The 14,245-nt window shown below is 39.1% G+C and overlaps 1 protein-coding gene across 6 annotated transcripts in view; it reads left to right on the top strand.

Annotated features, from left to right (window-relative positions):
- The window catches only part of si:dkey-151g10.3 (serine/threonine-protein kinase WNK3), a 45,088-nt gene extending 31,103 nt beyond the window's left edge, over positions 1–13,985 (top strand). The window contains exons 12-25 of one of the 6 annotated variants that reach the window (XM_047807004.1): positions 86–126; positions 263–377; positions 493–609; positions 1,202–1,303; positions 1,454–1,502; positions 1,782–1,922; positions 2,018–3,792; positions 4,446–4,701; positions 8,205–8,290; positions 9,596–9,924; positions 10,164–10,375; positions 10,566–10,664; positions 10,910–11,070; positions 11,772–13,985. In XM_047807004.1, the coding sequence (XP_047662960.1) occupies positions 86–126; positions 263–377; positions 493–609; positions 1,202–1,303; positions 1,454–1,502; positions 1,782–1,922; positions 2,018–3,792; positions 4,446–4,701; positions 8,205–8,290; positions 9,596–9,924; positions 10,164–10,375; positions 10,566–10,664; positions 10,910–11,070; positions 11,772–12,089 (3,801 nt within the window). In that variant the 3' untranslated portion in view covers positions 12,090–13,985. Of the gene's footprint in view, positions 1–85; positions 127–259; positions 378–492; positions 610–1,201; positions 1,304–1,453; positions 1,503–1,781; positions 1,923–2,017; positions 3,793–4,445; positions 4,702–5,314; positions 5,384–8,204; positions 8,291–9,595; positions 9,925–10,163; positions 10,443–10,565; positions 10,665–10,909; positions 11,071–11,771 lie in introns of those variants that run through there. The other 5 variants (XM_027144827.2, XM_047807002.1, XM_047807005.1 and 2 more) reach the window with 5 other exon arrangements.
- The last annotated feature ends 260 nt before the right edge of the window (positions 13,986–14,245 follow it).

Below are 14,245 nucleotides of genomic sequence, written 5' to 3'. Positions count from 1 at the left end.
TCACGTTTAGCTGATTGTCTTTTTTTCTGTTGGTATTTGTTTTTTTCTGTATGTATGTTTGTTTGTCTCTCAACTAAATGAATAGGGGAGCCCAATCCAATCTGCCAACCAACATTCTTTAGTAGGGTATGTTCCAGACACTTACCTTCCTTCCTTTTAAACTCATGGGCTAGGAAGTTTTCTTTTGATATCTGTTAAATGAACCATATTACGTTTTGGTTTGTTTATCAAGTTTTGTTCCTGGCTCTGCTCTATTCAGTAGAGAGGAATCTCAGTCAGCCTTGGTTAATGGAAAGCTGGAGAAAGTAAAGAATCCGGGCAGGTCTTCCTACCAACGGCCTGAGAGAGCCACTCATTTTCAGCTAAGCATGCTACAGGTAAATATTACTACAGTTAACAGTTGTGTTATCCCAAGAACGCATTCATAATAGTACAACTGCAGCAGATGAAATGTATTCAAGTAAAAAAGTAAGACTTTTAATGTATTTTTAGGTGTCAAACACCGGAGACAACATGGTGGAGTGCCAGCTTGAAACTCACAGTAACAAGATGGTCACATTCAAGTTTGATATTGAGGAAGATGCACCTGAAGATATAGCAGATTACATGGTTCGAATTTCAGACTCTTATGATTTTAATTATCGAGCATGAAATTTTAAAGATATTTTTATTCTCATTGCTTGTTAAAGAAAAAATGCATTAAATTCTGTTTTATTTGTATATTGTTTTTAACAATGGATATTATCGCTGCCCTTAAATAACATAAAAGTACAGATGTATGATATACTTCCCATCGGGCAATTTTGCATTCTTGGCACACAGCCTTGAATGGCTAAGGCATCATTGGGATTTGAGCAATAATGTGACAACCATCTGTGGTTTAGGAGCCAAGGGAGCAAATTTGGCTAGGTTCTCTGCCTGGGGTAGATTGCAAAAATGTCCCCCCTGTCAGTTACAGCAACAATCAAAGTGATTTGCTGAGCTCATGTATGCAGAAGATGGTAAACAGCACATTATTCTCATGCTTCCCTTTGAGGCTGTTCCTGTTTGAGGGAGCACATGTCTGTCACTGGTTAATAGTTGCTGCACAAAGTATCACGTATAATAAGGGACAAATTGATCACCTACAACAAACTGCCAGGTGACCAAATTGGTTTGAAAAAATGTTTCACTAATTAAAATGGCTGTAATCTTTTTTTAGGTGGAAGAGGACTTTGTTCTTGACTCAGAGAAAGAAAAATTTGTAGAAGACTTGAGGGCTATAGTGAAGAAAGCCCAGGAGATTCTTAGCACTCAGTCAAAGGTCTGGCTGCTGTTTATTAAGAGTGTAATCAATACATACCCCCTGCCCCTACTCCATTCCCGGGCTGTTACTTTACATCAGTTTTACATTTAGTTCTATAATAGCATTTCTCTCTCTCTCTCTCTCTCTCCCTCTCTCTCTCTCTCTCAGACTGGATCCGTGGAACAGCTACATGTAAGCACACCATCAAGTTCAACAGGTGAGTTTATTGTGTAGCACTCTTCAATTTAAGGTGATCATTATACTTTCTAACCTGCATTAATTATTGGATTAACATCCCCCTCTACATAATTTCTTGTTTAGTTGAATTTTTGTTATTGAATACAAATATATTAGTTACTAAATTGTTTTAAGGGGAAAAACTAAATTAGCTGGTACCTCCTTGGGACTTAGTAACAGGTTATAAATCAGAAATCTGTTGGTTTGATAATGTTGCTGCATTGTTTTTGCTGTTTCCATTTGTCATTTCTTCGATCAGTAGATTCTGCCCCTCAGTCTTCTCCTGTGGGACGCTGGCGATTTTTCATAAACCAGACCATTCGTCATCGTGACACACAGTCCACCCATGAAGCTTCCACCCCTTCACCAACAGAGGAGAGCCAGGACCAGACTGAGCAAGGTACTTTAGTGCTAGCAATATTCATTTTTGAATTGGCTTTGAGTTTTTAATATTATTTACCTTAATGTTTAACATTTTCTCCTCATTTGCTATAGCTTCAGACCATGCAGATCCAAAGCAGATAGACACTATGTCTGGAGTACATTTTTCTTCATGTTCCATAGTTCCATTGTCCTATGTTCCACCATCAACTGTGTCTGTCCAATCCTCTGCTTCCGCTATCTCTGTTCCTGGTACGACTGCCATGGACTCCACCATCTCTATTCCACCAACAATTCATATGTCCACAGGAGATGCAGTCACTCAAGACATAGCAGCTACCACCCAGCCAGGTTTGGGGAAAGGGTCTGCAACCAGTATTCAAGCCGCAATTCCCAACCAAATCCCTTCTTTTCATGTTAAAGCATTTCCTGGGGCTGATCTTGTCCATTCCATTGTATCTAACAAGGATATGAGCAGGGATTTCAGTTTTGGTTTAGGTTTAGAAGATGCTGCTGCTATAGTACAAAACATGCCTGAAGATCAAATGCCACTCTCTGGCAGTTTGAATCAAGTGCAGCAGTTACCCCAAGCACCATCAATGCAGAAACCTGAGATACTCCAGCAAGGCTTGCAATCTCAACCACTCACAGAAGCTTATTCAATACAGCTTTCAAAGGGCAACACTGATCAATCTCAGATGCAGCAGCAGCTTCTGCAACAGCAACAACAATTAGTACAAACTGTGCCAATGGCAGCAGTGTCCCAGTACACAGCCCATGACAAACAGGCTTTGGTTGCAGAGCAAACAACTCAGCCCTGTAAATCTGAGCATTTAGCATCTCATTTCCATCCAGTGCAACAGTCAATTCTACAGCAAATCTCATATCAACCTAGACAGTCAGAACTTACACTGGAACCACTAAGCCAGCAGAGTATCCAGATACAGTCACATGCCAGTCTTGAACAGATGCAGCTGCATGGTGTAGCGCAGCAACAGGAAGTTCCACTCCAGCAGTATGTGCAGCAGGAAACAATGCTGCATCCTACTGTACTAGCTATACATTCTCAGCCAAAGTTAGAAACACAAGAACCATTAATACATAGGGCACCGGCTCAGTCTTTGATCTCATGTCAGGTCCCTCTTGAGGAAATGCAACTTCAGCCTAAGCTAGAGCAGGTGCCCCAGCCTTTATCCCTGCATGTGCAGAAGCAGCAATTGGAATCAGAGCTATCTACAGGAAAGGTCACTGCCATAGATGACACATTAAACATGAGTGCTCCTTTGCAACCTTTGTCTGATGCCACTTTACCCCCGCTCTCACTCTCTGAGACAGCTTTGCCTGCTCTGGCTCACGTGCTCTCTCCTTCTCCTGCCCAGCCTTCTTCTGTAGCTGAGTCAGACAGTGAGGGCCCCCCCAAAATTGAGTTTGTTGACAACCGTATAAAGACACTGGATGAGAAGCTAAGGAATCTGCTCTATCAGGAGCATAGTGGCAGTGGGACTACTGTCTGCACCCACTCTCCTGACCTGGCCTCCTCCTCAGCTACAGCTGCTGTGTCAGCCAAGGGAGAGGAGTCATCCGAGTCTCAATCATTGCCACCCTCCACCTTCCCACTTCCTCCTATCTGCTCTTCAGACACGTCTCCACATTCCTCCTCCTGCACCACCTCCTCCACTACCTCTCGTTCTTCCTCCACCTCATCAGACAGAGAAAGGGAGAGAACACGAGAAGATTGCATTGCCCAGAGTGTTCCAGCCAACTCCACTGCTGTGGAGCACCAACCTGCCTCATCCTTCTGCTCCACTTCTCCACTCTGCTCCCTCCTTTCCCCTCCACAGGAGACAATGCCTGGACCTAGATCTCCACCCAGTGAATCTGCAGTCCTTGTAAGTTGAGTCTGGTTTTGAATAAAAAACAAAAAAACATGGCCTGGGTTTGGTTGCCAACCTTTTGTCGACATATAGCTGAAAATAAATTTGGTGTAGCAAAAGTGTCATGCCTCTGGTGCCCTCTAATGGCTGACTGCATTCTTTAACCCCACCCATTCTCATTAGAAGGCACCAAACTATCCACAAATGATTTTTGGCAAGTGTTATTAAGAATACTGATACTGAGTATATTAGTATTCTATCATTTTCACAATGTCAGTTGTCTAATATTTCCCCCAATATTTAAACAAAAAATCAATGGTTTTATGAGTTTGTTAATGCAAATTCTTGACATTTTTGAGCAGTTGAGCCTTATTATATTATGAAACTAATGCACTTGACACTTCTGTAGCAAAACCATAACTTTACTGCTACCTTTACTGCTGTTAACTGTTTTAAGATCTCATCAGCTGTGCATTCTTTTTATTTTTTCCAGTGTGTTGCTCATTTTGTTAAGCTAGTTCATCGTACTGAGAACTAGCAAACCAAAAAAGAGTGAACAAAGTGATGGCATATATAAACACTCATACTATATTACATGCATGTGAATTCAACATTGTATTTCTGATATCACAATCCCTACTTCATCCACCCCAATCCTGTATGCACAGGTTATCCCCTCCCCCTCTGACAGTGCAGCCGCAGAGGTCCTCCAGCCTTCCTTCTCCCAGCAGTCCATTGTACCAGCAGCCGGACAGCAGCAGCAGCAGCAGCACAATGCAGGAGGTGGATATTTTGGCCTAAACCTGACTTGTCCTAGTATCAGAAATCCTGTTAGCAAGAAATCCTGGACTCGCAAATTCAAAAGCTGGGCGTGCAAACTACGCCACTCCACCAGCTTGTTCAAGAAGCCCCGAGTCCAGCAAGGTAGCGTCTGTACAGAGTGCAAGTGAGAGCGAGTGAGGGGTGTGGGTGGGCTACAACGTTAAATGAATGTGTAGATCATATAGTATCTGATTCTGATTCCTTACGTTGCTAGATAGGGATTGTCTAATAAATTAATGATTAATTATTAATCCTAATAATTGTCTAGCATGTGCTGTGATTGTTGCTGTTTCTGATCGCACTGATATCACTAAATTATTTTAATTACCACTACATAGAAAAAAAATGATTTTCTGAATGTGAAGCCACTGCCTTGTGCAAAATTGCTGTCAAATAATTTGGCTTCTCAGCTAAATTTAAAGTCTGTCATGAACTGGATTATGAATTAGGAGTAGGATTTGGATATGTACAGGATAGTTGTCCCCCCGCCTTTAGGACCTAACTCATATTTTTGAATGAAGTTTGGCTTTTTAAAATTTCCTTATTTTGACGTTTGTGTATATTAAAATGATGTTGTAGCTTCTTTTCATTTGTTTGCATGGGTTACAAAGGGGTAAGAACAGTGGAGTGTAGGGAGTAAGAAGTAGGGAGTGGGAGAAGAGCAAGATGGAGCCAGCTTTAAATGAGAGCAACTAGTATAGTTTTTCTGTTGCAGTAAATCCAAGTTCAGCCCACCTCATCCTGCCCCTCACTTGCCTGCACAGTTAGGCTACGCAAATCACAGGTACCAAGATTGCCCTATGTCAAAGCACACTTGTTTATCAGAGCCTGACAAGTAAAATGTTTCCACTAAGTAAAATTATTTGTGGCAAGTTATATTTAAGTTAATAGTTAAACACTAAGGTTCAATCAAGTTCACTCATGTTCACTATGTAGCTAAGCATTATTTAATCTATTCAATAGAATAATTAATTACATTAATAATATATTTATATTTGTGTGGTTCACTTTCAGTATTTCGATTTGAGATAACATGGATCCTATGAAATACTAAACCTTCACGTGTCTGGTTTAAGACATGACTGTAAGACATGTGGTGACTAAAGGAATTACATCAGCTATATGTCCCTCTTCCAGCTTGCCACTTTCTTGTGCGATAAACTGACAAGCTAGTGTCAGGTTGTATCATGACGAACTCCTGACTTCCTGACAATAGAGGGAAGTCAGGAATTTGTCATGATACAACCTGACGAACTGCTGACTTCCTGACAATAGAGGGAACGCATTTCTTTTACTCTACATATAGTAGCCAGCACGTGTATAGTTTGCCAGTTTGGTTGGTCCACTCTCAAACAACTTGTAGCACATCCTCACACAAGCAATAATTCAGAAGGTGTCTTGGCAAAGGTTGAGAAGCCAGCAGATGGAGCCACCAACCATCCATCTGTCATTTGTCCCTTAGGAGCAAGCCAGCCAAAGGCCCACTTATTTCTCCTTTCTCAGAGGTCTGGTAAGGGGAACCTCCCTTTGACGGCACCTGACTCTTATTGCATTATGTGAATTTGGTTTTAAGAGGATAGGTCCAGTATCTCCAAGTTCATGTCTCCATGGCCAATCCAGAGTACCCTCTCCACAATTTTAATTTCAGTACAAGACTGATAATTCTTTTTTTCCTTGCCATTACATCCTGCAGCTAAAACGACTGAATGTAATGTTCCATTAGACCCAACCTGGGTGGTATGACCCCACCTGAGGCTTACTTTGTCCTCTTTGCAGTGGCATTATTTTGTCCATTTAGCTACAGCTGTGACGGACATGAATAATATATGTGTTCCATTTTATTTTCTTAAATGTGACTGCTGAGGCGACGATGGTGTTGATGGAGGATATATATACCTGAAAATTACTGTGTGATGAGCCTTACAGGCAGGAATAGGCTTCTTCATCCAGACATGTGCAAGTCTAATATTCCATGCAATCTGTGTTATACATTGTAGCTCTCTTTTAAGCTATAGGGTTTATATGCATAAACGTACGTTGCAAAACTTAGTTTCTGGTGCCTTAAGTTGTGTAAAAAATAATTTCACAAATTAAAGTAAAACAACATATGTACACATTTACACTCAGGCCAGATATTAGGTATACTTTAGAGTCAGTGGTCATTTGATCAGGTTTACTAACTATAAAAGGCAGTAGAACTTTTATTAATATGTACAAAGTGTCAGTCCTCATCATCCATTTCCATCAGAAAACCAATGCTGACCAGATATTATTTGGTGGCCCATTCTCAGCACAGCAGTGATCTAGACTCAATGGTCCATCATTTTGGTACATTATATTGAGAGGACAACTTTGCTCCCATATATTTGTAGTATACTTTTAATCCACCTGTAATGTTTTTTGTTGATGAACCTATTTGAAACCAGCAGTGTTAAAAAAAATAATAAAAAAATATAGTAGTACACTAGTGTACATGAGCACACACCAGCACCACACACGCATTTTATTTTTAATCTTTTACTTGTTTTTTATTCAGTCAGAAATTGGAATTTGATTCCAAATTAGTCATTATGACTTTGTAGCTGATGAAACTGTTATACCTTAAAAAATGGCAACTGAGTGTTGTCTACTGTTTGCTAAAAATGCTATAAGGCCTGTATTTTATCACTGATATTTACAGAGCGTCCTGTTCTTTGCTGCCTGGGTAGGCTTTTTTATGTGTATCTTACTTACATATGAATATAATACAGGATACACATTATTAGAGCATTTTCTGTTGTGAATACATGTTAACATATGAACATATATGACTTTGTATATGTTCAAAATATGTACAGGTATGTGTGTATTTCTGATACTGTATCAAGTAAGTAATTAAGGGGCATACATGAGTATGATGCAGTATATACACACAGCCAACATTCTATGGATCTATACTGTTCATAGACATGACACACATCATCCAGCTTTCATCCAGTGCTTTTTACAGCTGCTATGAGTATGTATGTGCGCATATGTGTGTCTATAATGGGAGGACATGGAATACATACTGCTTTTACAACATGTTATCTTCATAACATACTGCATTCTTTTGGAGCATTTTCCCAAACCATATTCTCAGCATGACATTTTATAAGGACAATATCCATTTAGCATTGTACTGTATGTACAGTATGGTACTATATAACAATCAGTGGTATCTATCTGTGATGTAGGTGTTAAAATGCCCATGCCTGAGCAATGCAATTTTATCTCAGACATGCATGGTAGCTTGTTTTTTCAAGGTCTCATGCTGAAAGTTTGTGTTCAGATTCACTAATTATTAACATATATGTATATGTGTTGTTTGTGGGTTTTCTATGTATTTGTTCTTGTCCACCATTTTGTGTGTGTGTGTGTGTGTGTGTGTGTGTGTGTGTGTGTGTGTGTGTGTGTGTGTGTGTGTGTGTGTGTGTGTGTGTGTGTGTGTGTGTGTGTGTGTGTGTGTGTGTGTGTGAGAGAGAGAGAGAGAGAGAGAGAGAGAGAATCTGTTGTTTTCCAGATTTTCTGTCATCTGCCTGAGTTCTTATTCTTTTCTATTAATATTCTGTTTCTTTTCTGGGCAGATGAGAATTCTAGCAGTCAGGGAGCAAATGAGGATAGAGACATTCCCTCAAACACCAAGCCATGTTTGCACAAAGGACGTTTCCAGGTGCTGCATCTCTCTGCTCATTAATTTACACATAACTAATAGCTACAATAATCACATCAAGCCAATTATTTCCATTTTTAATTTGCTTGATGAAAATTTCTTACTGTAAGATACGCTTCTCTGCATAGTCCTGGTAAGCACTTATTTCAGTACACCTACTCTCCATTGCTGACATTCATGAAGTACCTTTATGCTCCTGCACATTACTATATGGCCAGTGCACCGTCAGCATGACCTTTAAGTACATCTTTTAATCAGAACGATCTAACTTGACATGGACACAAACCTTGATATGACATACCAGATCCCTGTGACATCAAGGAACCAAAGTCAAGTTTGCCTATGTGGCACAACAAAATTTCAGCACATGAGTCTGAAACTCTCTTTGAATCAAAGGGAATATTTTTTGATGAAGAGGAATTCAGTCAGTCAGCCTCCATTCCATCAGCCCAGGTTGTCTGTTCTTAGATGGGTGATCAATTAGAGGCAACTTTAAATCTCAAAACACATACACACAAGTGTTTTTTAAAACATGGGTTCCATTCATCTTGGTCAAAAGCTAAAGGTTCTGTTATTCAGTTCACACAGTGTTTACAACATTTTGGAAAACATTCCAAATACTGTATAATAAATTCTATTATTGGCCAGATAAAATTTCTCAGTTTCCCACCACTGGACATCATTTTGCAGATTTTGTCCTTGTCTATCACGCATGCTGATTCACAAGAGATGCACCAGCCTAATTTGCGTAAACTATTGTCACAGGAGAGGCCACATACTGAGATTTCAACTAGTCTCCACCATTAAGGAGTGATTGGCCACAATCTCTGCTTGTCATGTAGTTTTCAGAAAGTTTTCAGAAATTGTGTTAACTATAGGTGTGCCCAAGTAATGCAAGCCCTAATTATGGATGTCTGGTTCATAATGTGTTGATCACTTTTTAGGATGAAATTGTCTTGCAGTACAGGAGTCACACTGAAATAAGAGCTTCTAAGGGCTACATAGAGGAGCATATACCATACTAAGATACCTCACTTATGCTATCAGAAATCTGGAGTTGTTATTGTTACTGCACAAACTAACTCCATTTGATGAAGTGACCGGTTTCATTGGATTTTTAGACCTTTTGTGAGTTTGGAGGGGTTTTTTTATATGTTTAAAAGGATTTTCTTAAGTAAATTGTTCAAAAGCAACTCAAAAGTAGACTCATCCTGGATTAATAGACCATGAACTGCAAAAATTTAATTTTTAGTCTTTAACACAGCAGAAAGAAAGTGGCAGGTTGTTTGTTCTTTTTCCATCCAGGTGATTCCAGTCACCCAGGCTGAAGACCATTCTCCCACAGCTGAGGTAGCACCAAACAATAGTGTTCCCAAGACTGTGGGGCGCTTTTCCATCAGGAAGGCAGAGGAGAAAGAGGAGCAGCTCACCGACAGCTCACCTGTCTCTCCAGACCTAGAGAAAGATAGGAAGAAGACAAAAGTGAAAGATGGCGAAAGGGAAGAAAGGGCATTCCCAGTGGGCTTTCACCATCCAGCTCGTAGCCACACACATTCACCGACAGGAAGCAGTGATGATGAGAGTGAGGTGGAGGATGAGGACCTGAGGAAGGAACTGCAGAAACTAAGAGAAAAGTAAAGCAGACATTTAAAAATTAAAGCAGGCATTTTTGTATAGTACATTTGAATCCAAAATATACCTGCTAGCTGTCATTTTCAAGAATAATCTTAAACTCAATTATGCAGAATAAGGAAATAAAAATGAATTCACTTCTGTTGATACTTTTTGAGGCATCTGTTTCATGTTTTTGGTTTAATTACAGGTTGGATTTGATTTGATTTTAATTTTTTGAATGTTTCTCGCTCTTCCTCAGACACATCAAGGAGGTAGTGTCACTACAGGCACAGCAGAAGCAAGAACTACAGGAGCTCTACAGGCAGCTGCGAAGTCTAAAAGATTGCTATCAGCCCCCTTCACCCCCTTCAACATCACTTGCCATTTCTCCCCGCAGGCCCCGGCCCTCCAAACCCAAACCCCGCCCTCGTCCACATTCCCACATTGAAAACAACGGAGTCACACACCAAGGTGCTGATCAGCTCCTTTAGAAAGTAAATGGTTCATGAGCAGCACAAGTTTAGAATTCTGGAATTAGGTGAAGAAACTCCTAAGCAATGATATTACAGAGTATTTGAGTTTCTTTGTTTTTGTTTAGAGATTTTAGGTGAGGTATATACCCTGATTAATCTGAAATGTGTATCAATATACCCACCCTCAGGTTCTCTCCAACAATCTAGCAGTTACTCTGGTGAAGAGCCAAACAGACTACACTCTTACTGCACTCCTGAAAAAACAGGTTCTCTGACCTCTAAGACAGGTATGAAATCAACAGAAATCAGCACAACCCCAAAAGTTTACTCAGCTCAATGTTTAGTAGAGGTCGCGCAACTGTTCACTTTTATTTGTCAACTAATAATTTACAGAAAATTAGTCAACTAGAGTTCTTCATTCGGTTAAAGTGCACAGATTTTATTTACAGTTTAGTAAATCTGTGCCAACGCTAGAGCTTAGTAATATCTTAGCAATGCCATAGTGACAATATATCTATTTTCATTCCTTCAGGTTTATCCAATAAAGAGAGCACCTTCACAGACAAACTGCACAAACTTGTAGATGATTGGACAAAGGAGGCCATTGGACCTGCCAACCCCAAACCTTCACTTAATCAGCTCAAACAAATTCAGCAAGCACAGGATTTAGGTGGCTGGAACCAGCTCACAGAGGTACTACGGTACTACTATCTACTCCACTGCACTTATATGATGTATAATAATGTCAATGTATAATAGAATGTACTAATTGTTATTCGTAGTAGAGATACCATCTGTTATGCGTCTCTTTTCATTTATTTGAGTTTCTCAGTTCTGAATTATTTTTCAGTTAACCTGCTTCCTGCTTACAAAACATATAATTTTTTTTAAATATTAGGCTTAGCAGGCCGGGTTCAGAGTTTGCAATGTTGTGTCAGTATTTAAATAGGGAAGGATAAAAAAAAAATCAGAGATATAAAATACAGACTGGAGAAGCATTCACATGTTATAATATGTAACATAGCAAATGAAGACTTAAACAATGACTAATGAGTGTCATGACCGTGATGTTGATGTTAACACCTTGGAAAGCATGTTTGTGTTTGAACACACTACAATCCAGTGTAGATCCTGGGAGAGCTTTATGAACATGGCCAGGAATCATTCAAGTGTTAGTCATGACTGCTAATCTTCAAAAGAAAACAATACTAATATTACCTGATGCATCTAATCATGCATCTTAGAAACATCTGCATTAAACCTTTTACTAACTATTTCCTGAAATGATTGCAACAGAGAATGATTTCTGTCGTTTTGGATTTTATGCAATGTTTACATTCCCTTTGATTTGTCTTGTATTTAAAGCATTTATATTATACTGACATTTTCTTCAGGCTTCACCTACAGCCTGGTTCCCCACCACTTCCCTAAACCCCAGGAGTGCTCCTGTATCAGCCAGCAACACAGGAGGCCAAGCCCTTCCAGCCTGCACTCAGCCCTCCATCCTGCCTGCATCACAGCAGAGCATCCACATGCAGAACCAGTCCTTTCAGCCGCTTCAGTATGGCCAGCCTAGCATGCCAACATCTAGCTTACCCACTTCTCTGGCATCACCCTCCACTCCTTCCTCTACGTCCATGGCAGCCCCACCAACCACCATCGCCTCCACCTCCACAACCTCAGTCTACACTTGCTCCTCCACAAACGCGTGATATTTCATCTCTATTAGGAAAACAGTATAAAGATTTCCACTCTGAGAATGTGAAAGCCAAACATGAATTCTAATTCTTCTGGGTGTGCACATATACATATATATATATATAAGGTTTTAAGGACTTTTTGACATTATCTTTTTTTTTTAAACAATTCTAATATAAAGGACTATTTGAACATTTTAAAAGTGCAATTAGTATCCAAGATTTGAATTCATCTTTCTTCTTCTTCTTCTTCGTCTTCATTGTAATATGTGTCTGTAAAGTTGAACGAGATATTTTTGAGACAGATACTAAACAGAAAGTTGCCATTTTCGGAGAATAGAGCACAACACGTCTTAATAAACAGTGAAAGCAATCGCATGTTCCACGACAGAGCATGAAGACAGTTACCTCAAAACCATGGCCCTCAGCCATGTGACCAACTTGAACACTGTTTTACGATGTAATGCACGGCATGTTCTTATTTCCTCTATTTTACACCGATTGGTATTTGTATTAATAACGTTTCATTTAGTTAAGGGATTTTGTTACTAACATGAATAATCTGCGTAATTACAATGTCCAAATTGATTTCAGTCTTTCAAGCTCTGCAAATTTTTCAGTTCAATAGAAATGAAAAGCAGCTCTGGTGATAGCAGTATTTCCTATTTCTCATTAGCAGACTCTTTTCTTCGGGTCCTTTTAGTAAAGTTGTGCAGGACTTGAGGTTTCAGCTTTCAAAGTTTCTGCAATGTCGAAGTTAAAGCAAGTACTATGAGAAACTAAGATATACCTTATCAGGCTAAATTCTGTTTGCTCTGATTTTTTAGTTTGAGTGATGCAGTGAGTTTAAGAACAGAAGATGTATACCTGACAGTGAATTTCCTTTTCTGAATCTCACTGAATTACGTACCCCATTGAGATTTTAAGGCCAGCCTTGAACAGTAACTGTTTACATATGTCTCTATATTTACCCCAATCTCTATATTAGGTGTGCTGGAGGTGTCTGTTTAAACACTTTCCCTGGGTTTTACTTTCATACATACAACATACATCATCTGTAGACGGTAAACTGACCAGCACCTTTCAAGTCAGTCACGTTGTTTAAAAATTATTCATTTTGTGCACAGTGTAATGTACAATAGGCTTATTGGATTCAACTAAAAAAAGTTACATATTTTTCAGATGGCAGTTTTCATGTAACGATCATAGTGACTGCAGGATGAGACAGAAAAGAAAAGTCAGGAAAAAGACAGAACTATGTTTTGTAATGTTACTACCTGTTGACCTTGTGGATGTTAAGTGAACCTAACTGTTGCACAGAACTATGGAGATTTCTGAAACAAAAATTAATTTCCAGAAAATCTGTGCTGTTCCTTTGTTTTCTGTCGGACAACCTACATAAAGTAACAGTGGTGAGTTTGTGCTGTCAAGTTACTAACATCTTTCTTCTCATGCCATTACTCTTTCTATCCTGAAGTGTTACCAAATTGTAATCTAAAAAAAAGCATTATTTTTGTATTTTGAACTGGCCTGTAAAAAAAACAAAAAAGTAAACTGATGTACCGCTTGGTGTTGCAGTAACTGTGGTTGTGTTATGTTGGGTCACATTGGTTCTGGGCTCTGTTGGTGGAGATCCCCTGCTTCACATATGAGATTTCTACATGTCAGAGTTCACTTTTCATTGCAATTTTATTTATTTGGGAAATTAAATCTATCATTTTCATGATCAAATTTGCCAGGGGACCCCGAATTAATGTATCTGAGCACCAAAAGTTAAAGGTTTGTGATCTAGACTAAGACTTTACCTGTGTTGCAGGTGATTTAGCTACTGTAAAATGAATACTAATGCAGTTGTTGATTTTATTTGTTTTTGTAACTGATCAGATTAAACGATGGTGTTAAATCCCAAAATGTGATTGTCTTTCTTTTGTGATAAATTAGTGTAGTATAAATACGAAATTCCACCAGCAGAGGGCTCTAAATTCACAGAAAAGTATCATTTATTCATTTTGCAGATGCCTGTATTCAAAGAAAGCCAAAGCAGTTAAAAAAAAAAAAGTCCAGGGATTAAAAAGAGATTATTTGTATATCAAAAACATTATTATTGAATATGTGATTGTTCACGTGAATCAAATGAATATGTTCAGACTGGGCACAATTCATTAGACGTA

This window comes from Tachysurus fulvidraco, chromosome 23, assembly GCF_022655615.1.
Source record: "Tachysurus fulvidraco isolate hzauxx_2018 chromosome 23, HZAU_PFXX_2.0, whole genome shotgun sequence".
NCBI lineage: Eukaryota > Metazoa > Chordata > Actinopteri > Siluriformes > Bagridae > Tachysurus > Tachysurus fulvidraco.
This window is presented reverse-complemented; position numbering and strand designations above follow the sequence as displayed.